This window comes from Dipodomys ordii, unplaced genomic scaffold, assembly GCF_000151885.1.
Source record: "Dipodomys ordii isolate 6190 unplaced genomic scaffold, Dord_2.0 Scaffold123, whole genome shotgun sequence".
Classification (NCBI taxonomy): domain Eukaryota; kingdom Metazoa; phylum Chordata; class Mammalia; order Rodentia; family Heteromyidae; genus Dipodomys; species Dipodomys ordii.
The window spans coordinates 1,439,712-1,464,849 of NW_012267339.1; the positions used below are offsets into that span (position 1 = coordinate 1,439,712).

At 37.5% G+C, this 25,138-nt stretch overlaps 1 protein-coding gene across 2 annotated transcripts in view; it reads right to left on the reverse strand.

The window, feature by feature from the left end:
- Positions 1-1,608: 1,608 nt before the first annotated feature.
- Abcg2 (ATP-binding cassette, sub-family G (WHITE), member 2 (Junior blood group)) overlaps positions 1,609-25,138 on the reverse strand; it is a 106,565-nt gene continuing 83,035 nt past the window's right edge. For both annotated transcript variants that reach the window (XM_013029823.1, XM_013029824.1), the window contains exons 6-16: positions 21,354-21,511; positions 19,419-19,570; positions 17,767-17,871; positions 16,115-16,365; positions 12,480-12,562; positions 10,013-10,102; positions 8,728-8,852; positions 7,683-7,837; positions 4,452-4,541; positions 3,660-3,751; positions 1,609-1,804 (exon numbers count right to left, since the gene is read on the reverse strand). In XM_013029823.1, coding sequence (XP_012885277.1) covers positions 1,657-1,804; positions 3,660-3,751; positions 4,452-4,541; positions 7,683-7,837; positions 8,728-8,852; positions 10,013-10,102; positions 12,480-12,562; positions 16,115-16,365; positions 17,767-17,871; positions 19,419-19,570; positions 21,354-21,511 — 1,449 coding nt within the window. In that variant the 3' untranslated portion in view covers positions 1,609-1,656. The remainder of the gene's footprint in view (positions 1,805-3,659; positions 3,752-4,451; positions 4,542-7,682; positions 7,838-8,727; positions 8,853-10,012; positions 10,103-12,479; positions 12,563-16,114; positions 16,366-17,766; positions 17,872-19,418; positions 19,571-21,353; positions 21,512-25,138) is intronic.

Below are 25,138 nucleotides of genomic sequence, written 5' to 3' on the forward strand. Positions count from 1 at the left end.
TTATGTTATTTCTTAACAAAATTAAATTAAAATACATAAAAGGTGATTAATATACAAAAAGAAGGTAATACAAATAAATATATTTGGAAGCTAGCTTAGAAATTTAAAAAATACGCATTACAATTTCTGGGTATTTTTTAAGGTATTAGATATATAAAATATAGATACATTTTTCTTTCTGTGTATAATAAGCACGTATGAAGGAAACTATGAGTAAAATAGCTATATTAGAGATCAGTGAATATACTCAAAATAGAAAAAAATAGATTTACTTTGATGTTCACACAGCAAGCAGGAAAGCCAGTATTTTATGATTTGTATCCTAATAAAAATGAGTCCTTATTGGGTATTTGTGGCTCATGCTTATAACTCTAGCTACTCAGGATGCTAGTTTGCAGCTAGCTCAGACAGAAAATTCCACAAGACCCCATCTCCAATTAAGCAAAAAGCTGGGTGGAAGCCTGGCTCAAGTGGTAGAGTGCTAACTGAGAAAGTAGGAAGTTAGTAGTGTTCAAACATAAAAATACAAAGTCATGACCCAGAATGATGTTGCAATACTCTGACAAGACACTTACTGACAGGTGGGTCACTTACAACACATCAAAGCAAAGTTCTGGTGATTGCCCAAGTTCTTTAACTTCTGACAGTATTTGCTTTTAAAAGATAGAGTAGTATTGGGGCTGGGAATGTGGCTTAGTGGTAGAGTGCATGCCTAGCATGAATGAAGCCCTGGGCTTAATTCCTCAGTACCACATAAGCAGAAAAAACCAGAAGTGGTGTTATGGCTCAAGTGGTAGAGTGCTAGCCTTGAGCAAATTAAGCATAGAACAGCGCACAGGCCCTGAGTTCAAACTTCAAGACTGGCACACAGAAAAATAGAATGGAGTAATATGTTTTCCTGAGGTGGATCCTAAGCAAAAAAAATGAGTGTCAGTGGAAACTTGATGGACTATGAACTGACTGTACAACTTAATAAACAACAATATTTTGTTAATGTCTTAGCTTAGCTTTGACCAATGGATCTTAGAATGTAAAATGTTAACAGTAAGAAAATCTGAACAAAGGACACATGGACTTTTCTATACTAACTTTTCAACTTTCCTGTTGATTAAAATTAAAAATATTTCAAAAATTAGATTGTAGCTAAAACCATGAAACTGAGCTGAATTGATGCTCTGAGAGAGGAAATCACAAGGGTCCATTCAGAAACAGCCCCTGAAGTCAGAAGAAGCAGTGATTGGAGGGTGGTGAGGAGCTTCCAGGTCTACTGATAAGATCTACTTCTGGACTACGGGTTGGTACATAAGTGTCTTTATTTTGTGGAAATTTGCCAAACTGTACTTTATGCTACAGTGTTCTCAATTGATAAAGTAAGTATTCAGTAACACTTACTTACTGATTCTTTATTATGGCAAAGATTAGAATGAAGATGTAAATAAGTTGTGCAAGTGTATGAGGGAGCTGGTTATTACAGTATATTTATTTGTATAATTCATTTGTCATGATGTATATTATGCTTCTGTTAAAGTAATTTTACTGAACCACAGTGTGATGGTAGCTGAACAAAATGCCAACAAAAATGCGTCACTAGATACTTACAATAAATCTAAGTAATCCTTTTTTAATATGAGGGGGCTTCATAGACATTAAAAGTATTTAAGAGTATTTTTTAAGAAATAACAATTTTAGGTATGCAATGGTGAGGAAGATAATCATCATGCAAGCCAACGCCAAGTGGTTTTTCCATAAACCCCAAGGTGAGAGTTCGATGCCCTGATTGATCAAGTAGTCTTCACCACTGCATCTGAAAATCATCACAAAAAGAACAGAACTCATTTCCAGTATCGGTCAAATTTTATTCTGAATAGTCACTGTTCCTTTGTTAAAGAACACTATTGGTAAACCAAATCATTAAATAATTATCCCTTCATATGCCATAGCTAACACTCAGTGAGTTTACAATTTGGCTAAATATTATACTAAGCAATTTGCATCTAAGTAGTTTAAATTCCTCTCTAATTCCACCCTCTTCTAAGGGTAGAAGCATTTATGAAGTAACTTGTCACTCACTCCTTATGCCGAAAACATCAGCCTTAAACTGTGATGACTAGAGATCATCTGAGCTCTTTGTAGTTCTGCTCACCCACAAGACAGACATCCAAAGAACACAGGCTGCATTGTACACCAGGCACCGAGGGAGCAAGGCTTCCTGACACAGGCACATTCTATCAGCTCTTGCACCAAGACTGCCATGAGTATGGCAGATACTCGGAAGATGTCACCAGCAGCTCAGGAATCAGCTTAAACCTTACACAGATGCTGGAGCAGAGAGGGCAGGGTAGCCCTGTCAGTGATAGAAAAGCACCTAATAATAAAGCTATCTGGTGCAGCCATAATTAGTGCCTGCTACCTTCCTGAGCATCACTTGGGATTTAGCAGCAGCAAGGATAGCCATGCTACTAAGAAGTCATTTTCTCTTCCCTTTTTGAGAAAGAGTTTAGGCAAACATGAGATGCCAGCAGGAGCTCCTCTTTGTCTGATCCCACTTTTCCTGTCAACTTCCTTCTTACTAGGAGGCTGGCAGGGAATTTCTGTTACAGACATTTCACCCAGATCAAATCAATGGGTGTGTACAGGACAAAGAAAGCCTTTCCTTCCAGAGGGCTACCCTGTCTGTCACTCAACAGAGAAATTGGTTGTATTTCTATTTATTTATGTATTACTTAAATATCCAGGTTTTAGAATACCAGCATTTGTTTTTCTCTTGTTAATTTATGTATTGACCACAATCATTTAAAACCATCAAAGAAATATTAATATGTTTAAGCAAAATCTTCTAATTCTATTAGCCTACCACATTTGTTCTAATGACATTTTGTACAAATAAAAATTGTTTCTCAACTTCCCAAAATATGTGTTTCTGCATATGTGTGTGTAGGTGGATATTAGTACTTAAACTCAAGACCTGGGCATTGTCCTCTAGCTTTTTTGCCCAAGACTGGTGCTCTACCATTTGAGCCAAAGCTCTACCTTTGTTTTCTTTTTGCTGAGTAATTGGAGATAAGAGTCTCAGACTTTACTACCTGAGCTAGCTTTGAATCAACATTTTTAGATCTCAGCTTCCTGAGTAACTAGGATAAGTGAGCCACTTGCACTAAGGTGAATATGTATTTCTTACACACACACACACACACACATGCACACACACACACACACACACTCACACTGTGATGGTGGCTCATGCTTGTAATCCTAGATACTTAGGAGGCTTACTTCTGTAGATCACAGTTCAAAGCCAGTCTTGGCAGGAAAGTCATAGAGACTTTTATCTCCATTTAACTAACAAAAGGCCAAAATGAAGCTGTGTCTCAGTGCTAAAGCACTATCCTTGAGCACAAAAACTCAAAGAAAACACCCAGGCCCAGAGTTCAAGTCCTAGGATGAGCACCCACACACAAATAACTCATTGTAAAAATTTTCCACATTAAACATAAGCCTGACTGTAGCAGAACACATATGTTGTACATGTTCACATGCATTAGTAAGCAATTACCTTTATAGATGGAAAAATACACTCAGAAAATGACATGTACCAACTCTGTTTCTAAGTCACCCCATGATAAGTAGCAAGCCTATCAGGACATCAAATGCATACTTACATTGTATAGTCATTACTACAGGTGCTATTGTTCTGTGTGGTATTTAGTCCTGGACAGAAGTTTTGTCCCATAAATTCATTATGCTGCAAAGCCTGTAACTCAAAATGGACCAGAGACAGGTAAATAGTTTGAACTTTCCAAAAGTTTCCAAAGAATATTTGTTATATTCTCCAATTTGACCTTGTTACTTCTAAACACATGCCAACTTTCACATTTGCTGTTTTTACTTCAGCAAAGCAGCTAGGGTTATTTTTCCTAGCAATGCAGAGACACAGAGCTGGGATGTTTCTTATACTGGCAAAGAAGAGAGACCTCTGGCTAGATCTGTACAAACCTCCTTTCTTCCTCCAACCATAATATATATTCCTATAAACACTAAAAATGAGATGATGTCGACTTAAGGCAACAATTTTTACACGTTTGTCTTCAATGAAAGTAGTTATAATTATGAGAGTTAGAAACTCAATTAATTGTATAAAGACACAGATGGTATTCTTTGGAGGTGAATGACTTTCAAAAGCCTATTTTTTCCTTCTAATTTCTCTTTTGATAAAAACTGCATCACTCTCTCATTTATTTCCCTTTGAGTGGAAATTTCTCCCCAACTTTTCCTCCCAAACAATAGTGTAACCAAGGAAAACGCCCCATGAGTCCCTGACCTTGTGCTAACCAAAGCTGAGGTGGAATGGATGGGAGACATTCATACTCATGGCAGGGAAAATGATACAGCTACACTTTAGTCGGGATGTTCCCAGAAGGGAATCAGTCTCAGGGACCATGTGGACTGCCTACCGTAAAGCCGTATCGAGGAATGCTGAAGTATTGAAGCCATGACAGCCAAGATGCAATGGTTCTGAGATTCACCAAGAGACCAGAAAAAATCTACAAGAGTAAAAGATACGCATCAGAGTCCAGTCCAGCAGTTGCATGAAAAATTCCAAATAAGACTCTCTTCAAGAATCCTATATGTAGAAAGGTTCATATGTATGTATTCATTACATGCATGATGATGTCAAGTCCAGTCTGAGCTATACTGAATCACTGAAAAAGTAAAGTAAAAAGAAAAAGAATTCTACATCTTTTTAAACAAGTCAACTCTCAGCAACTCCAATTATTCTTTTTGTGTGTGTCAGTACTGGGGCTTGAACTCAGGACCTGGGTGTGGTCCCTTAGCATTTTCCCTCATATCCTGCTCTACCAGTTAAGTCACTTCTGGTTTGTTTCTGGTTAGCTGGAAACAAAAGTATTACGCACTTTCCTGCTCAGGATGGCTTTGAATAGCCATTCTCAAATCTCAGCCTCTGGAGTAGCTAAGATTACAGTCATGAGCCACCAGTGCCCAGCTTTCCAAATTATTCTAATCATCCTTCATTGCATATGGATACCTCTGTGTAGCTAAGGCTATTTATGGTTTCAGAGGACATTTACCTATACTATAAATTACCAGATTTTTGGAACATCTTTAATCCTCAAGACTATGTCTTCAACTTTGAAGCTGTATACAATGAAGAGTCAAGGAGTACAGTTTGTCCTCAGGCCCAAGGGAGCTTACTTAGTTCAGGACCTCCAACACATATGCTAAAACCTTAAGATACACATGTCTCTTATTTTTTAAATATCACTGAATTTGAATATAACCCATTCATACTCTTTACACTTTTTTGTTTTTATTTTTTTATAATCGTTAGATGATTGTACAAAGGAGTTACCATTCAGCAAAGCAGTTTATGAATGTAATATATCTTTATCAATGTCCTCCTTTTAATCATTCTCTCCCATTTTTCCCAATCCCATCCTTCCCTCAATTTTCACTATTTTATAGGATATGCATTGAATAAAATTAGGTTTTATTGAAGTAAAATTGACAAAAATTTTATATAACTAATATTAGATATGTATATATTGGGGAAATTACAGACAGTGGTAAATGAAGGTAATGACTAAAATATATGGAAGGTCTTTATTCCAAATTGTCAGCTTTTCTGTAAGTTTATAATGGTATCAAAATAAAGCGCTACAAGATGAATGGTGTTGACATTTATTTTAATAAATAATATTATTATATTTATTACAAATTGAAATTTAGGTACAATTTATTTTATAGCTTTTTATTTTGACACAATTTGCTTTGTACTCTCATCTCACTAACTGTGAGCTTTTTTTTTTTTTTTTGTTATTGTGAAGGTGATGTACAGAGGAGTTACGGTTATGTAAGTCAGACAAAGAGCACATTTTTTGGCAGCTAATTAGTTCTTACTGTGAACAACTCATGCTTTAAATAAAAGAAGTAAGAAAGCTCATGCTGACTTGAAAGCACATTTTTAAAAGATGATGACTATCAACATTAAAGTAACAAAGTAGAATTTATTCTCAGCTAACTGAGGGATGTGTTTTCAAATGAATACTATTCTACTCATTAGGTACCAGTTTCCACTTACTGTGAGATTATTACATTTAGACTACTCATTCTTAATCTGAAGGTCTTCATAAGAATGAAAGACTAAGGCACAAAATATTTATTATTTAAGATAATTATTTTATCTGGATTGAGTGTCATCTTGTATACATGTAAAATGTATATCATTTATAAAATGTGGTTGTTTGTACAATGTTGGACATGAAATACAGTAAGTATAAATCTGAGCAAAACAAAAAGGAGTACATTTCTTTTTGAACAATGTCACTTCTTCACTTTCTCCTAGTTTTTCCCTCCCATCCCCTACCTACAAGTTGTATAGTTTATTTTCACCATTGGGTCTAGTGAGTACCATTATTGCATTTGTTCACCCTCTGCCTCTAATTTCTGTGCCCCCTTTTACAGTTTACCCCCTTTTATACCTTTTTACAGGTATTAGGGTTTGAACTCAGGGCCTCTCATTGCTAGGCTTGTACTCTGCTACTTGAGCAATGCTTCCAGTCTTGCTGTTTTTCTGGTTATTTTGGAAATGAGCTCTCACAGACTTTTCTGTTCAGGCTATCCTCAAACTACAATCCTTTGTATTTCAGCCTCCTGTGTAACTAGGATGACAGGCTATGATCTACTTTCAAATATACATAGGCTATATATTTAAAGTCATCTCTAGATTTCAGATATTACCAAATGCAATGTAAATGCTATGCAAATGGTTATTATTCTGTATACTGTGGAAGATAATAACCAGGAAAAATGTCTGTATGATGTAGTAACTACATAATTTTTGTGCAGTTTTGATCCACATTTCGTTGAGTCTTCAGGTCTGGAAGCCATGCATACAGTAGGAAGATTGTACTAATGATTCTAATTCTAGTGATTCATACCACTTCTGCAATGTAGGGCCAGAATAAACTCAAGCACTGAGTAAACATCTCATATTCCTCTAATTCCATATATCAACAGGGATTTGTTAGTTCCAAAGAATTATACTCTATCCATCACTTCAGGAATGATGTGGCATTCAAATTCAAGTTTGGAATAACCCAAAGCCAAGAACTGGTAGCACAATGTAGTAAAAATGTGGCCAATATCTTCAGGTAAAGCTATTCATGGGGATGGCAAGAACTTCTCAAGAAGAAAAATAGACATCTAGGCAGTTCATATAAACTGTGAGATAACAAGTACTAGGAGAACTAAGGTATAAAAACAGCATTGCTGAGCTTGTACATTTTCACCTGCTCTAAACTTGACTATCCTCTGGAAGAGTAGTGACTCCAGCCATATCATCTGCCATGGTTAAATAGCTAGTGGTTCTTTTTTTTTCTTTTGGTGGGTTGTGGGTCTTGAACTCTGGGCCTGGGCACTGTGCCTCAGCTCTTTAGCTCAAGGGTAACACTCTACCACTTGAGCCACAGCACCACTTCCAGTTCTTTCTGCTTATGTGGTGCTAAGGAATCGAACCCAAGGCCTCATGCATACAAGGCAAGCACTCTACCACTGAGCCACCTTCCCACACATATAGACCCTCCTAGCAACTTTTACATGGCAGGTGAATGTGGTGAAGGAACATGGGGAAAATTCCATCTTGGGGAAGCATAGTTCATACTCACCATCATAAACACAAAAGACAGAGTCATGAGAAGTGTGGCTACAGACACCACACTCTGACCTGCTGCGATGGCCAGTGACATGGAACTGGCTGTGTAAGCCACCATCATTAAGGTGAACATCATGATGAAGAAAGCCTCCACTGCGGGTCTCAGTCCTTAGAAAGAAAAGAAAAGCTCAATCCAGCTGTCTATGTCACCAAAGTTAGATGTTGTATAAATCACAGTACAATAACTGGAGAAAGTAATATTGGCATTTTACAGTCCAACTACTTCGGGTCACATTTTTTTCCTCCATGTAACTGCATTAAGTTATCATCAGTTTTCTTTCTTACACTTCCTGCAAAAGCTCATAAAACTTATGCTCCTTTATGTGTAATTATGAACAAATTCTGTGATGCTGAGCTATAGGCAACACGTGACTGGCCCAAATCCTACTGTCTCCTCTCACAGGAAATGCATAAGTAGGAAACTTTTTTATCCATTTGTGTGCACGTCACTCAGTAATTGTTGCAACTACATTCACCAAGAGGTTAGAGGAAGAGGGCATGCAAACCATGGTAGTCCTAGACAACCACTTAATTCTAGGATAGTAAGTAGGGATTAAATAAGCCTCTTAAAATAGTTTACAAATTATAATGGGTTCTTAGGTCATTCAAGTCAGAAGATTTTGCCCAGAATTCTGGACATCTAGATTCCATGCAGAATTCTATATGGCACAACTTTTATTTGTAAAGTAGAAATGATAACTTCAGCAATTCTTATTCAAAGTTTTGTCAAAGTAGGTATTTGTGGAGGGGCTGGGGGTAAGTTGGTGGATATAAAGGGAATTTAATACAGTGAGGCTGGGGAAAGAAAATATTTTTATGAAATTAATAAGCCCCCCAAAGTCAATTTTGCCCATTAGATATTAATTTTTCAAATCCCTGTTGATATATCTCACTATTATCTCAGTAGAGAGATACAAAGAGAGGTAAATAAGAATACACATAGAGGAATTAAGTACACTTTCTTTCCAAGAATAAAGGCACAATCTTGGGCTACTTACCTAACATGAAGTACAGTAGGCAAGTATATATAACACTTGGTAATAATCTCATGGGAAATAAATCAGAAAACAATTTTCCAAAGAAATAAGATGACACTCTGTAGTATCCACTGACAAATTCATGTCTACAGAAAAAAAATGTATATCACAGATTAGTTCCAGAATGCACAGAGCAGATGAGATGCTTGTTGTATAGACTTTTGCAGTCCTCAGGGCCTAACAGCGCACTTCCCACACCCAAGGGGTTGACCGCTATGTTCACCACTTGCTCAGGTGCCAGTCTCCCAGGCACCAAAGCTCTCACTCTGACTCTCTTCTCACAGAGCTCTCTGTGCTACTATATACCTTGGGCCAAGAACTGCCCTTCTAGTGAAGCAAGGTCTGTATCAAATCCACTGTCCTAAGAGACTGCTTCTCCTGTGATGCTGGCTCTGGAGAATAGTCTTTCAGTGATCAAGTTCAGAGGTAATGGGGGCTTTCCCCCCCCCTACTTCTGGCTACAAAGGAGAAGTTACTGCTCTCCAAATTCCCCATGCAGCTGCATGTCCCTATACCCTGTTTATTGCTGCTACTCTAATATGATAACCTCCTTTCTTCTCTAAGCACCACCTCCAAAGAACAGCTTTGTCAGCTACTAAATCCTAATTCTTGTTCTTTCTATGTATTCCTCCAGTAATTAGTACTCTTCTACCAGTACCATCATGTCTTCTTTCTATGTATTTTCCTTAGCAAGTAAACATGGACACAGCTCTTCCATCTTTGAAAAAAACCCACAAGTGACAACTTCACTTTAAAGCCTTCCTCTGGCTCTTTCCACTCCTCTATCTACCAAGGGCTAAACTTGCTCCATTCTTTCTCAACTTTACCTCCTCACCTCCAATTTGCTGTTGAATCCATTGCTTAATGGCCACCAAAGTCTTCAAACTTTTAGTGCTGTTATTTGACAAAAGGATGCTTTGCATCCCCTTTACTGTTATTTCCCCAGTAGCACAGGGATTTACAAACTATACCCCAACATCGATACTCCTTTCCCATGGTAGCTAGTGTCACGACCTTTCAACTTGCTCAAGATTAGTTTACTTCCATTACTCATGGTATCATTTTGAAAAGTTTGTGTGCACTATAAATATCCATAATTTGCATATATACTACACATACATTATGTGCACACAAATGTATTCATTAAAAAACAGAGAAAAGAAAAATACTGGCATCTTGGCTAACACTGGATGTGCTCAGTTTGGCACGGTCATGCTGCCCCTTCCCAGAACTGGAAGCTACTCACATAAAGAGCTTCTTCTCTACAACAAAGAGCTCCACAGCGGATATGCTGCTGAAACACTGGTTGGTAGTCAGGAAGAACAGGACCCCGGCTCTGCCAGGACAGGACAGGAGCAGTTAGCTCAATATTCTCAGGTTAGATTTTTTATCCATAGAACTCATTCCACAAATAACACACCATTAGGTAGATTTAAAAAAACACAACAGATCTGGTTAATACAACAAAGGAAGCAGGGCTCTTTGAGGTTTCGGTGTTTCCATAGTGGTCCTGATGTGGCCCCATATTATAACACATTTTTAAATTGTGTGGTTGTAGCTTATTACAAACTGAATTATATTTACTTTAAAACCCTTACACTGAGCTGGGCGTTGGTGGCTCATGCCTGTATTCCTAGCCACTCAGGAAGTTGAGATCCGAGGATGGCAATCTGAAGCCAGTCCAGGCAGAAAAGTCCCTGAGAGACTCATCTCCAATTAACCACTCAAAAACTGGAAGTGGCCCTATAGGTCATAGTGGTAGAGTGCTAGCCTTGAGCAGAAAGAGGCTCAGAGACAGCGCCAAGGCCTTGAGTGCAAGTCCCACAACTGACCAAAAAAAATTCTTACACTAAAGCCTCCCAATGAACTTGTGTACTTGGAGATAAAGACTTTTGGAGGTAATGAAGTTTAGATACATTTTTGAGAAGTATAGTCCCGAAGATAGTATGAATACCCCAAAAGAGGAAGAAACAGAAGAGTGGCCTCAGCCATGAAAAGGAGAAGCTTCTACTATTGTTATTTTCAGTACCATACTGTGGAATATATCTCCAAGGAAATAGAAAAATCTTTATTCTTCCTGTCTGACATTTGGTGTCTTTTGACCATCATCTCACCTCCTCCACCTCCGCAGGATTTGGGATCACCTGTTACCCTCTGCTTTTAAGAATTCAATTGTTAGCTATGGCTCATGTGGTAGAGTGTGAGTCTTGAGCATAAAAGCTCAACGACAGCATCCAGGGCCTGAGTTCAAGCCCCAGGACTGGCAAAAAAAAAAAAGAAGAGATAAGGAACAGAGTGTATATATACATTCGTAGGTACAGATAGCTGTACCTACAAGTGTATCTTTGAGTAATATTTCTACTGCAGTAAACCAAAGTCCATTTCTAACATTTTGTGTATCGTCAACACCAAATTAGAATATAAACACTTTAAAAAAGAATTCAATTGTTTTAGATTCATGATGTTTGTGCCTCATTTTACTTACCATATGTGTTCTCTAATTCCATCTATGTTGACACAAATAACAAAATTTATTTTTGAGACAAAACTATAATCCATTGTGTTTACATATCACATTTTTCTTAGGTATTTACCTGATCATGGACATTTATTGTAACTATATATATATAACCTGGCTGTTGTGAATTACTGTTCACACCGAACATGGCAGTGCAGATCTCTCTGCCACAGGCTGATTTCAAATATTTTCAAATATTTTGTACAAGCATCCAAAGTGAAATTATTGCTTCTGATTATCTTGTGAACACTTTTCCCCCTAATGTTTGGCTCTTATCTCAACTCTGTAATGCTTTTAAATTGTTTGTAAAATCCCCCCACCTCTTATTTCTTTGATGATCTTACTGCTCATTCATTAATGCATTATTCAGCCTCTTGTGCTTTGAGTATGTTTTGTAGTTTCAATTGTTGTTGGCTATTAGAATATAAGAAGTTCTTTCCATTTTATTGGTTAAGACTTGTTTTATACCCTAAAATAAAATTATTTTGGAAAAAATTCCATCAACTTCTGAGAATAAGTCCAATATTTCATTTAGCATTGTGTAGCTGCTGAATGGAACTTCTAAAACATTATTGTTATTATAAAGGTGATGCACAGAGGAGTTACAGTTACATAAGTCAGGTAAAGAGTACATTTCTTTTTGGACAATGTCCCCACTTCCCTCACTTGCTCCCAGGTTTTTCCTCCATCCCTACCCACAAATTGTATAATTCATTTCTAACATAGTATCGAGTGAGCACCAACTGCTGCATTTGTTTCTCTTTTGTCCACATTTCTGTGTCCCCCCCCAACTCCCTCAAAGACAGATAAACAAGGCAAAAAAGAAAAAACAACAACAATAAAGAAAAATCCTCTTTAACAAAAAGAAAAATCCTCATTTCCATTTTCCTGGAGTTCATTTTGATAAATATTATTTATATTTATATTCTGTATATGAGAGAAAACATGTCACTTTTCTCTCTGACTTTGGCTCACCTCACTTAACATGATTTGTCCTAGGTCATGGTTGTAATTATTCTTAACAGATGTTCTTAATCTTGAACAAGGTGCCAGCATCAAGTCCAACTCAAGATCCAAATTTGGCTCCTCTGTCTATAGTGTAGCCTGCTCTACTTCTTCTCTGTAATAAACTTTCTACTTTTCTTTTATTACAGTACTTCTTTGCTACATGGGAAAAAAAATAAAATGTACTTACCTATTCTGTATTCCAGCAGGATCATTTGTTAGCCTAAAGTAAATTGCACCAATTATAAGTCCCAGTATGACTGTGACAATTACCTTTTCAAAAAGAAAAATGAAAATAAAAAAGCTTTAGTTAGAGTTGTATGTGTGTGTGTGTGTGCGTGTGCATGCGCGTGCACGTGCCCCAGACCTGAGGCCTTGAATTTAGTGCCCTATCACTGTCCCTGAGCGTTTGTGCTCAAGGCTAGCACTCTACCACTTGAGCCACAGCTCTACTTTCAGCTTTCTGGTAGTTAATTGGAGATAAGAGTCTCCTAGACTTTCCTGCCCAGGAATCTCAATACTCAGATCTCAGTCTCCTGAGTAGATAGGGTTACAAGTTTGAGCCCACCAATGCCTGAGACAAGAGGTAAATTTTTTATATTTCATTTCTTATTTTAAGATATATGATTGGCTACATAATCAGGTATCTCCATTAAGATGGTATCTCTTTTTTGGTCATTGTACTGGGATTTGAATTCAAGGCTTCACCCTTGCTGAGCAGGCATTCCACCACATAAGCCAGTCATCCAGCAGATCTCTTTGTTGAGATACACACTTTAAATGGCTTAGTCAAAGTCCCTGGGACAATATATAAAATCATGCTTCTATTAGAATATTTTCTAATTAAAATGAACATTAATGTTACTTGCTGTTTGGCGAACTGACAACAACAGAAAAGCTACTGGAAATGCCAAGACTCCTCCCAGATTAGTCACTGAACCCCTGAGAAACACACAGGGTAGCAGAACACTGGAGAAAGATTTGGGGAGTGAAGCAAAGTCTAAGTGGGTGAGTTTTTCACTTGAACTTTCAGCCTTCTGTACTTACCCTAACATGTTTTACTGATTTCAATAATGTATTGCACTGCATTCACGCAGATCAGACTTCCAAAATTATTGCTGATGGCTCTACTAACATCAGCATACATACATATATAAAAGCCTGATCTCACTGCATAACTTTTAATAACATTCAGTTTTATGGACCACACACTCCACAATCTGGTTTTTTTTTTTTTGCATCCCAACTTGTTATACTGTAACAACACTGTGGGCGTAATCATTAAGAGTGTTCTGTAAATGTATATATAATTCAACTATTCCCAGTCAGTTTTTAAACACTGACAAACTGAGGAATCTCATGTTTTTATAAGTTATTCATTCCTGTATGTTTCTGTCTTGCACAAGAAAATAGAAAACCTGCAAAGTCAACAGTATAAGCTGAACTTATCCTCTGAGGCTTGTGAATCTAACCTCTGCTTTAAGTACAATGGTTAATTTAAAAAAAAGAAAAAAAAAACCAACTGTGCCAAGTCTAGCCAAAGTGCTCTACAGAACTGTTTGTGCTATCATTATAAAACATGAGTTCATAACGAGAAGCTTAACATACTAATGACTCTCTGAAAGAGTAGGAATAAAGACTTCCAAAGACATTTGATCAGAAAATGCTTGGTACATTAAATGATCACTACATTTTCATATGTAGATAATCTATTCATTCCAACATCTTCTGAATACAACCTCTGGCTAAAGCCATGGTCCTTGATCAAGTAAATACATAACTTGTTCAAACCAAAGTACAAATTTAAGGCAATAAATAACAAGATTTATGAGCAGGAAGTCATAAAACATTTCGATAACCCATGTTGAGAAACAAAAAGAACTCTTGGGCAGGAATGATGGCCCAAAGGACAAATAGGGCCAGCTACTTACACTGAAAGTATGAGCTAAGCACAATTTCTAGTCATTTTTATGATTTAGGGAGAAAGCCAAGGATATCATTGCTTGAACGATGAAATTCATCATAAAAAAGAATTTTATTGGAACACTATTGTGTTCATTTGATTGTATGTTTCCTATGGTTGCTTTCAAATTAAAACCGCAGTGCTGACTACCTGACACAAAGATCATACATGTTTGCACAATCTAAGATATTTACTATCACTCCCTTCACCAAAAAGGGTATGCCTAGTCCTAAACTAACATTCCAGCACTTAGAATCTGAACAAGAGCTTGTCCTGATCAGCACAGGGAGATGAAAAGCTCAAGGGAGAGGCTTCTTCTATCATCACTCCACTACATCTGCAAACCAATTATCTCCCTATCTCCCTATCTCTATGCCCTCTCTGCTTAAATTTTCTTCTTAGTTCTTTTTACTATCTGACCTACTATAAATTTTAATTCTTTATTCGGTTATAAACTATCTGTTGTCACACAGAAATAATTTCCATGAAGGTAAAAAGTTTTATTTTTACTTATTTTTTCTTACTATAAAACAAACTGAAAGGCAAAAGACAATCATGTTTTAAGGTCATAGTTTAGATATGGAATGTCCCTTAAAATCTCCTGCGTTGAAAACGTGGTCCCAGGTAGTGGAACTGTAGAGAAGTAATTGTATCATGAAGGCACTGGGTTAGTTACTTTTCTCACCATTGTGACTAAATCCTGAGAGAGAACATGGAGGAAAAGATCTATTTTGCTCATTGTTCGAGAGGCTTTAGTACATGGTTACTTGGTTCCATTAATTCTGGCCCTGTAGTAAGGCAGTTTATCTTGGCAGTGGGAACATGAGTCATGCTATTCATTTAGTGCTGGACAGAAAACAGAGCAAGACAAGAAAATGCCTAGGATACCATACCCACAAGAGCTTCCCCCTAGTGATTTACTTCCTCCAGCTCGGTCCTATATCTTATTTCCAGAAACTACCAGAATTATGATTCCAGATAGGGGTATTCAACACATGACCCGGTGGCAGGGAATTTCTTGTTCAAACCATAATAGATGCTAATGAGACCAGTGTGCTAATCTATCAATGAGTTCATAGCTGCATGATGCATTAGGACATACGGCTGAGCCATGGGATGCAAATTACTGGGACATGCCTTAGAAGGGCACAACTTATCTCTATATCCTTCTTTCTTTCTATCCACCATGAAGAAAGCAACTTGCCTCTGCCATCCCCTTCTATTATGATGCTCTGCTTCACTGCAGGCTCAAAAGTAATGCAGCCAGGCAACCATGGGGTGGATCTCCAAACCATGAATCAAAATACATCTTCCCTCATTTAAGTTTATTTTCTCAGGAATTTTATCACAGTGACAAAAAGCTGACTCATATACATAGCTGAAACTGTAGAATGAGTTAGTGAATAAAATGGAATAGCTTCTAGAAAACTCCAGTGTAACTGATGTTGCCCATACATCATTATTTCAAAAACAAAGTAAATTTCTGTTAAGACTATTGCAATTGGTCTAATCGTGAACAAGTCTGTGTAAGGCACTTCAAGAAACCACTAAAACAAGCTTCCTATAGTCAGGCATGGGTGGTGGCTCATGCCTTATAGTCCTAGCTAATCAGGAGGCAGAGATTTGAGTATCAAGACTTGAAGCCATCTTGGGCAGGAAAGTTCATGAGACTCTAATTAGCTGCCAAAACGTTGGAAGCTGTAAAATGATCAAGTGATAAAAATATTAGCTTTGAATGAAAAGCTTAAGTGAGAACATGAAGTCCTGAGTTCAGACCCAAATAGTGTTATACACACACACACACACACACACACACACACACATGTGCATACATGCACACAAAACAGCAATGGGGCAGTTACCTGGGCTATAGAAGCCTGGGGATTCCCCAGTAAATTTTTGAATGAACGTTTAGTAATCCACCTGAATTGATGACAGAAGGGAGTGACATAGACAATCTCCTTGAAGGCTAAGTTCTTCTTCTTTCTCTCACCCCTTGAAAGTTGGTCTAATTCAGCTTTTGTTTCTCCATAGAAGGAAGAGTTGACATAAAACTCAGCTAATTTTTCTATGACTGGCTTTTCTCTTTTGGAAGATTCTTCAGGATTTTTAACTTTGGCTGAAAATAAAAAATTAAATAAAAGTTAAACATTAACAAATGAAAACTGATTTAATTCATTTGTGTGACATATTTCTTATATAGCCCTTTGATTCTTGATAAAAGAAATTGCTAACACTGTCACTTTTTTTTTACATTTTAGAAAGACACAGCAAATTGACCAGTTGCTGCCATAATCTGCATTTTCACGATTTAAACCATAACTCATTTATTTATTATTGATTGATTGTCCTTACCTAGTTGTACAAAAGGGTTTCTATTCAATATGTCAGTTTTTGAGTACAATAAATCTTGATCAATGTCTCCCCTTTCATCATTCTCTCTCAACCCCATCATCCCCTCAATTTACCTCGCTTCATTTTTATATATGTACACTGAACATCATAACTGAGTTTACTTGTTCATCTTTTCTCCACTCTTCCTCTCTTCATTCTTCTACTTCCTTCATGTAACCTCACCACTACTACCCCAGCACTTGTTCCAGCTTCCTGGTATTTATTTTTTTAAGTTGTAAGTTAGTTGTTCAAAGGAATTACATCACTGGAATTCTCCCCTAAAGTATTATGATACTTTAGTTAATCTGTTTGTGTATATATACATAGGATCCTTATGTTCACATATATACTTATAATTTAGATCTAATTTCTATATATGAGAGAAAAGATGTATCCTTTGTCCCTTTGAACATGACTTACTTTACTTTACTAAACACAGAACAATCCTATGACCCAGCAATTCTACTCTCCATTTCTCCAAAAGATTACAAGTCAGAATACATTAAAGGCAGCTACAAAGCCAGGTGCCAGTGGCTCACACCTGTAATCTTAGCTACTCAGGAGGCTGAGATCTGAGGATTGTGGTTTGAAGCCACCTTGAGCAGGAAAGTCTGTGAGACTCTTATCCCCAATTATTCATAGAAAAAGCTGGAAGTCGTGCTATGTGGTAGAGTGCTAGCCTTGAGCAATAGGAACTTGGGGACAGCACCCTAGCCTGGAGTTCAAGGCCCAGTAGTGGCAAAAAGGGGGACAGGAGTACACCCATGTTCTGTTGTACTAGTTACCATAGCCATTAGGGAAACAGCCCCAGATGCCCTCAGTGGACAAATGGATCAAGAAAATGTGATATATATGCTGAAGTACAGCACTCAGACTCTGAATTCAAGCTTAGTACTGGTACACATGCACATACACACAAACACACACACACAATTAGAGTATCAGAAAAATCTCCATTTAAAAATTAAGTCACAACACCTCCAGCACTCATGGACAACTGTCTGTCTATTGACTAGCATCAGAATTACATGGCAAGTTCTAATGAGCCACACCATTGCTAAATTTCAGTCACTTCAATTAGGGGGAAAAACCAATCTGTGATTATCAAAGATCAACATACCTTCATGGTCTTGTTCTTCTTTGTTTAACACCACAGCAGAAGAATCACCATTGATGACATCCAGGAAGAAGTCTGCAGGGTTGTTGTAAGGCTCACAGTGGTAACCTATGAAAGAAGGAAACCCAATTATGTATTTCCTGATGGTCTTGGAAACTGAAGAGGACTCATTTTCAAGAGAGAGAGGGCCTAGGGAAGACAGAATCTAACAATCTCCTCTTCTCACTCTTGCTCTCTCTTCTTCTCAGGTATATATTCTTCCGTCTCACATATTAAATCAACACATTAACAATTCCAAAGGAATCATGGATGTTCTGCTGCCCATCAAGAATTCCTCAAATATCTAAATCAATAAATATACACAAAAATAGCTAAGTGCCCATGCGCCTTCTGCTATCTGAATTCCCCTGGTAGATGAGAGGTTAGCAGGCTACCAATTAACAGTAATAGTTTTGCCATACCAATTGAGAGGTACATCCTGCCCTAACTCCAAATAGAAAACAAATCCCAAGAGCAGGATTTATAGGAGAACACAGCCAGTCTAACATGCCTGAACTCTGACTTAATTTCTCAGGGCACAATCACCACAACTTGTCCTGATGTCTGATTTGTAAATATATCTCACCTTCCCTTCAAGACTCATAGGTAATTGGTTATTTTAGCAGCCCTTTCAACTTAAACCACAGTTCCAGACCTTATTGTCTCAGTTATGTTTGAGGTAGGGTCTTATTTCATGCCCACGCTAGTGGGGACTATGACTCTCCTCCTTTGGTTTCCCTATGTCATTGAGAATGACAGAGTCACACTGTTGTATCCAGCCATTACTCTCCCCATGTAGCCAGCAATAAAGGCTGGTAAAGATGGACTTTCATGAATTATTTATGCCTAAATTCCTAAATTTGCCTTGAAGTATGATCCTCTAATCTCTACCTCCCAAGTAACTAAGATTAAGCTTGTAGGCTTAATGCACTGTGGCCACTAAAGGATACAAACTAAACAAAAGCAATATAAGAATGATAGAAAGTGAATATTAAACTTTTACTTGAGTTTTTGGAGAATCATGTATAACCATATCCACATATCTCTGAAATAGAAAAAATTTCACGCTTATCTTTAAAAGGAAGAAAAGGAAGCTCAGAAATCAGAACATCAAAGTCAGACTTAAGATTAGACATTTTATGGATTAACAACAGTTCACTTGTGAGTCATGAAGTTCATTCACTCAAAGCCTGAATCTGCAATCTAGAACATTAAGTGGCCTTTCTATGACCTTTCATTAAGGTAGAGCAAGATCTCAATATATTACCTATCATCTGACTATGGTCAAGAAGGCAAAGATCCTGGGCCTTTCCCAAACTGTTCAGCTGACAGAATACCTGGTTATGAGCTCACTACATCACTGAACTTTCAGGGAAAAATACCATAACAGAAAGCAGGAAAAAGGCCAAGTAGAAACACATATGCATACATGAGTGGACAGAAAAAGGAAAGACACCTAAACCATAGGATATGCCTCAAGATAAAGGTTCTAACCAAAGATGTTTTAGAATCTGAGGTACAGCTACACAAAAATCAAGCAGCACTCCTTTCCAACCCTCTGTTCTCTTCTAGGAATCTATAAATAAGAGACTTATTACACACATAATCATCCCTACCTGCTGATGCAAAGTAATCCAAAGCTTTCTGTGCAGGTCCATGGAACATTAATTTCCCTGAGGCCAATAAGGTGAGGCTATCGAACAACTTGAAGATGGAATACCGAGGCTGATGAATGGAAAAGATGATTGTTCGGCCCTGTTTAGACATCCTGTATTAAAACAGGAGAAATAAGAAATCATTGAACATCCCAACATGGTACTTCTTGGGAAAATATTTACTCCTACTGTTAGTTCCTATTTTTCCCAGTTCACCCATCTCATCTCCTATTATCTAGCTGATAGTTTGGGAACCTAAATCAAAGATTCTAGTAAAGATACTATGGGAGCTGGGAGTATCTACTTCAGTGGTTTAGTATAGCCCAATTAAATAGCAAGTTCTTAGCACATTAAGACCTTCGGTTCAATCCCTAAAAGCAAAAAGAATAAAAAGCACCTAGAACTTCTCAAGGGATGGTGCATCAGAATAGTAAAATTCACTAGATGGTATTTATTGACAACACAGATTCATGAACAGTCTTCACAGATATCGACTAGAATCTCTTAGATGGGTATAAGGGGTCCATATTTACCTAAGGAAAATATGTAAGTACACTATAGTTTGAGAAACAATTATGTGTTAAATATTAAAATAATGACAATATGTCTTGTTCTTGCTAATCATTTAAGAATTTATTTTCAGCCGGGCGCTGGTGGCTCATGCCTGTAATCCTAGCTACTCAGGAGGCTGAGATATGAGGATCGCGGTTCAAAGCCAGCCCGGGCAGGAAAGTCCGAGAAACTCTTATCTCCAATAAACCACCAGAAAACTGGAAGTGGCACTGTAGCTCAAGTGGTAGAGTGCTCGCCTTGAGATGAAGAGCTGAGGGACAGCGCCCAGGCCCAGAGTTCAAACCCCACAACCAACCAAAAAAAAAAAAAAAGAATTTATTTTCATTCTTTTTCTCTAAAAGTAAAACATACAGCTAAAAGCACTTAACTATATCTTTGCTAAATACTATAGACATCATCTCATTTCAATATTCACAATGTTGTTATAAGCCACTTGTGATATTTTATTAAATATCAGTGGGAATAAATGGAGTGTCCACCATGCTTCCTGGAGTCACACTGAGGAGGATTAGATGAAGTTACTGATTGGTCTGAACCTGATTGGAGTCATTTAAGAGGTGACTAGACACACATGCACACAGTGGGAGAAGACAGCCATCTACAAGTCGATTAAAGATGTTTTGGTGGACCCACCCTGATCTCATACTTCCTGCTTTCAGAGCTGCTAGAAAACTGATTAGTACAAACTGAAATGTAATGAAAATTAAAAGAAAAATAATTTTTGGTTTTAAATCACTCAATCTGTGATGTTACAAGAGAAGACTAGACAAAGTCCATTCCCCTCATGTAATCGGATTCTAGTCTCTTTGATGTTCCAGACATATGTGTAATGTTCTGTTTCAGGGCTACTGCCCCTTTGGTCCAATTAGATTACTCTTCTGATGTAAAATAGCATTAACTTGCTACAATGGTCAGCGGTGTCCATGCTTTTGTTCTGTGTCTTGTTCTCTTACTCTTTCTTTGTCTCCCCTCCCTGTCTCTGTCTCTCTCTCTGTCTCTGTGCCTCTCTGTCTGTCTGTCTCTGTCTCTCTCTCTCTCTTTGCTTTCTCTTTTGAGACAAGGTTTCACTACGTTCGGCTGGCCTGTAACTCACTATATATCCCATGCTGATCTCAAACTCACAGTCCTTGTGTCTTAGCTTCCTGAGAGCCAGGATTATAGTTATGTACTCTTCTTTCTTCTTTCTTGATACTGTTTTGTTAACTGTTTCTGATAAAGAAGACATTTTGCCCTTCCCTTCTCAATTTCCTTCCCCACAATACCTGATATGAAGAAGTTGGCAAACATCAAATAAACAAGAGAACAAAATTCTGTGGTATTTACCTTTTCAGGAGCAAAAGGACAGCATTTGCTGTGCTTGAGTCTAAACCAGTCGTGGGCTCATCCAGGAACAAGACAGAAGGATCTGTGATCAGCTCCATTCCTATACTAGTCCTTTTTCTCTCTCCTCCAGACACACCACGGATAAACTGAGTTCCAACCTAAGATAAAATATTATCTCAGTCACTATTATTTGGTGGCATAACTTCTGCTAGCTGTACAAGACAATCTCATTCTGAACAGCAAATAAATGCACACCTGGGAGAAAAGGAAGGCTTTCTTTCACCAGCTTAGGTTAGAGCCAAGTGGCTAGACCTGACATGAAGCCCATGCTTCCGACAATTCTGCATGTTGCTAATCAAGCCAAATGTGCAGATTCATGGTAGAGAAATCAGTCTGAAACAGGAGATAAAGACAAAGACAAAAGGGAAAGCATCTAGAGTAATTTATTGGTTTTCTACGAACATCTTCACCCTCTCTCTCAAATGCCTCTGCCAGAAGTCTTAGAAGAAGAGGGTCAACTTGAAAGTAGGAAAGTTTACATAACAAATCAGCACATTTTCAGGCTTCTTACTCCTTTTCAAATGGAAGCTCTCTATGCCCTAACTCACTGCAGAATTCCTGATCATCCTTTCAGATAAATCCAGGGGGTAGTATATTCTACAGTGCCCTTAGCTCAATGTTTTCAACCAGTTAATATCATTGTGGGTGTGCATTGGGGAGTACATTGAGGAAGGCAGAAAGTAGCAAACAATTCTGAAATTAATCGTCTCCAAAGTGACAATAATCAAATGCTACTCATTGTTCCTGATTGAACTCTATAAACAGAGAAGATTTTTATACACAATTTAGGAAATGTGAATAAATACAGGTTTGACATAATTGATGCTATGAAGGTATTATTCATTTTTTTAGTTGACAATAGTGTTGTGATAAACTATGGAACTGTCCTCTTTAATTTTGCTTTAAAAATTTTTTTTTGAATCACAGCTCCACTTCTGTCCTTTTCTGGTGGTTACGTGGAGATAAGAGTCTCACAGCCTTTCCTGCCTTGGCTGGATTTGAAATGCAATCCTCTTATCTCAGACTCTTGATTAGCTAGGATTACAGGCATGAGCTACCAGTGCTGGCTGCTTACTGATTAAGAAAAAAAAAATTGATTCTAGTGATAGAGTGCAGACAAAAATATACTCTACCTTTGATCCACAGCTTCAGCTTCATGTCATTTTTTTACAGATGTATATAAAATATTGGAAGATGAAATACTGTATGACTTTCTTTAAATTATTCCCTTAGGATATAGCTGAAGAAATTATGTGGTAGAATTCAATTCACAAAAACCAGTAGCTTTTCTGTATACTAACAATGAGCAGATAGAGAAGTAGTAAAGGACTTTTACAACAAAACCTATAAAACCTTGAAAAAACAAAAGACACTGAAGAAGATACCAGGAAGTAGAAAATGTACTTGACAAATTCAATACAATACCCATCGAAATCTCAATGCCATTCTTCACATAGAGAAAACAATTAAAAAATTCTTATGGAACTACCAAAGGTTCTGTAAATAGCCAACGCAATTGTGGACTTCAAACTTTACTATGTAAAGGTCACCAAAGCATCATGTCACAAAAACAGACCTTGAGAACAATGGAACAGACTAGAAGACCCAGAAATAAACGCATATACTTAACAGCCATTTGATATTTGACAAGGGAGATAAAAACATGGGGAAAAAGATAGCCAATTGGTGATGGAAAAAGTGGACATCCACATGTAAAAGGCTGAAATTGAATTCTTATCTCTCACCTTGTACTAATATCAGTTCCAGGATGGATCAGAGAGTTCAATGAAAAAGTACTACAGGGAGGAGAAGGAGGAGAAACATTAGAATTTATTGCCATTGGCAGCAAATTGCTGAGTAGAATTCCAGAGGCTCAGCAAATTGGAAAGAGAATTGACCAATGGGATTGCAACAAGCTGAAAAGTTTTCATAGTGAAGGGCATAGTTACAAGCTAAAGAAACAGCCTAGAGAATGTGAGATCTTTGCCAACTATATGTTTGACAAGGGCCTAACATCCAGGACAAAGAATTAATAATCCAACTAATAACTGGGCATTGGAGCTAGGCACTGGTGGCTCATGCCTGTAATCCTAGATACTCAGAAGGCTGAGATCTGAGGATCTCAGGCCAGGCCAGAAAGTCCATGAGATTCTTATCTCCAATGAACCACCAAAAGTCAGAAGTGAAGCTGTGGTTCAGTGGTAGAGTGCTAGTCTTAGCCCAAAAGCTCATAAGTGGAAGTTAGATCTAAATTATAAACATGTATGAAAACATATCCACGTTCAAAAGCATATCCATACAAACAAAGTCACGGAAGCATAAGGTATGAAAATGGCCATACTGGTATGAATAGGCCAATCACCTATTATATGCAGGAGAGGATTCCAATGGTGTAAACCCTTTGAAAAACTAATAGAGTTTAACACAAGGAATACCAGGAAGCTGGGACATGTGTTGGCAGAAGAGGGGAGAAAGCTAAGGGAGTGAGTAGACAAATGGATAAAGATCATGTGGGAGAATACAGTCAAAATATCCTACATATATTCAAAATATTCTCTTTATATAGAATATATACATATATTCATATATATGTATATATACATGTATATATGTATATATAAATATACATATATATACATATATATATATGTATATATATATATATATCCAGGTAACTTGAGGGGTTGGGAGGGATTAGGAGAGATGGAAGAGAATAGTGGAAGAGATGACACTAATTAAAATACATTGTACTTATAAACTTATATGTTGAACTGAAGCCCCTTTGTACAACTACTTAAAGACAATTTTTTAAACTTTAAAAGATCTAACAAATGGTGCTGTACTCAAGTGGTAGAGCTCTAGCTTTGAGCGAAAGAAGCTCAGGGACAGTGCCCAGGTCCTGAGTTCAAGTCCCAGGACCAATACTCACACAAAAAATGATCTGGTAAAAGATCTAACAACTAAGAAATTCACATGAGTATTGGTAATACTCATTGGTAATGGCATTAGTATACCATACTAATTATCTAAAAATCACATCATTATGGTAACAAGACTATATTTACCATATTTATATATATAAAGTTTTATTAAAAAAATAAAAAAATAGCTAGGTGTGGTGGCTCACGCCTGTAATCCTAGCTCCTCAGGAGGCTGAGATTTGGGGACTGCAGTTCAAAGCCAGCTGGGGCAGAAAAGTCTCCATGAGACTTATCTTGAATTAATCACTCAAAACTGGAAGTGGCTCTGAACAAAAAGAGCTCAAGGACAGTGCTCAGGGCCTGAGCTCAAATTCCATGGGTGACAATACACAAACAAACAAATACAGTAAAAAAAAAATAGCCAAGCATGCTGGGGGCTCACACCTATAATCCTAGCTACTCAGGAGGCTGAGATCTGGGGATCACAATTTGAAGCCATCCAGGGCAGGAAGAGTCCAAGATACTCCTATCTCCACTTAACCACAGAAAGCTGGGAGTAGAGCTCAAGTGGCACTGAGTAAAAGAGCTCAGACACAGAGTTCAAGCCCCAGTATTGCACGCACACACATGTGTGCACACGTGCATGTATACATACACACACACATGAAAGTAATAAAAAATCAAATAATTCAAACACTTAGATTATATCAATTTTATGAAATCTGCCTTTATACATTTCCCTTGGTAGGCTACACCACCCAAAGAAACTTAGAGGAATGAATACATAATGATGTGGAGCGGAAG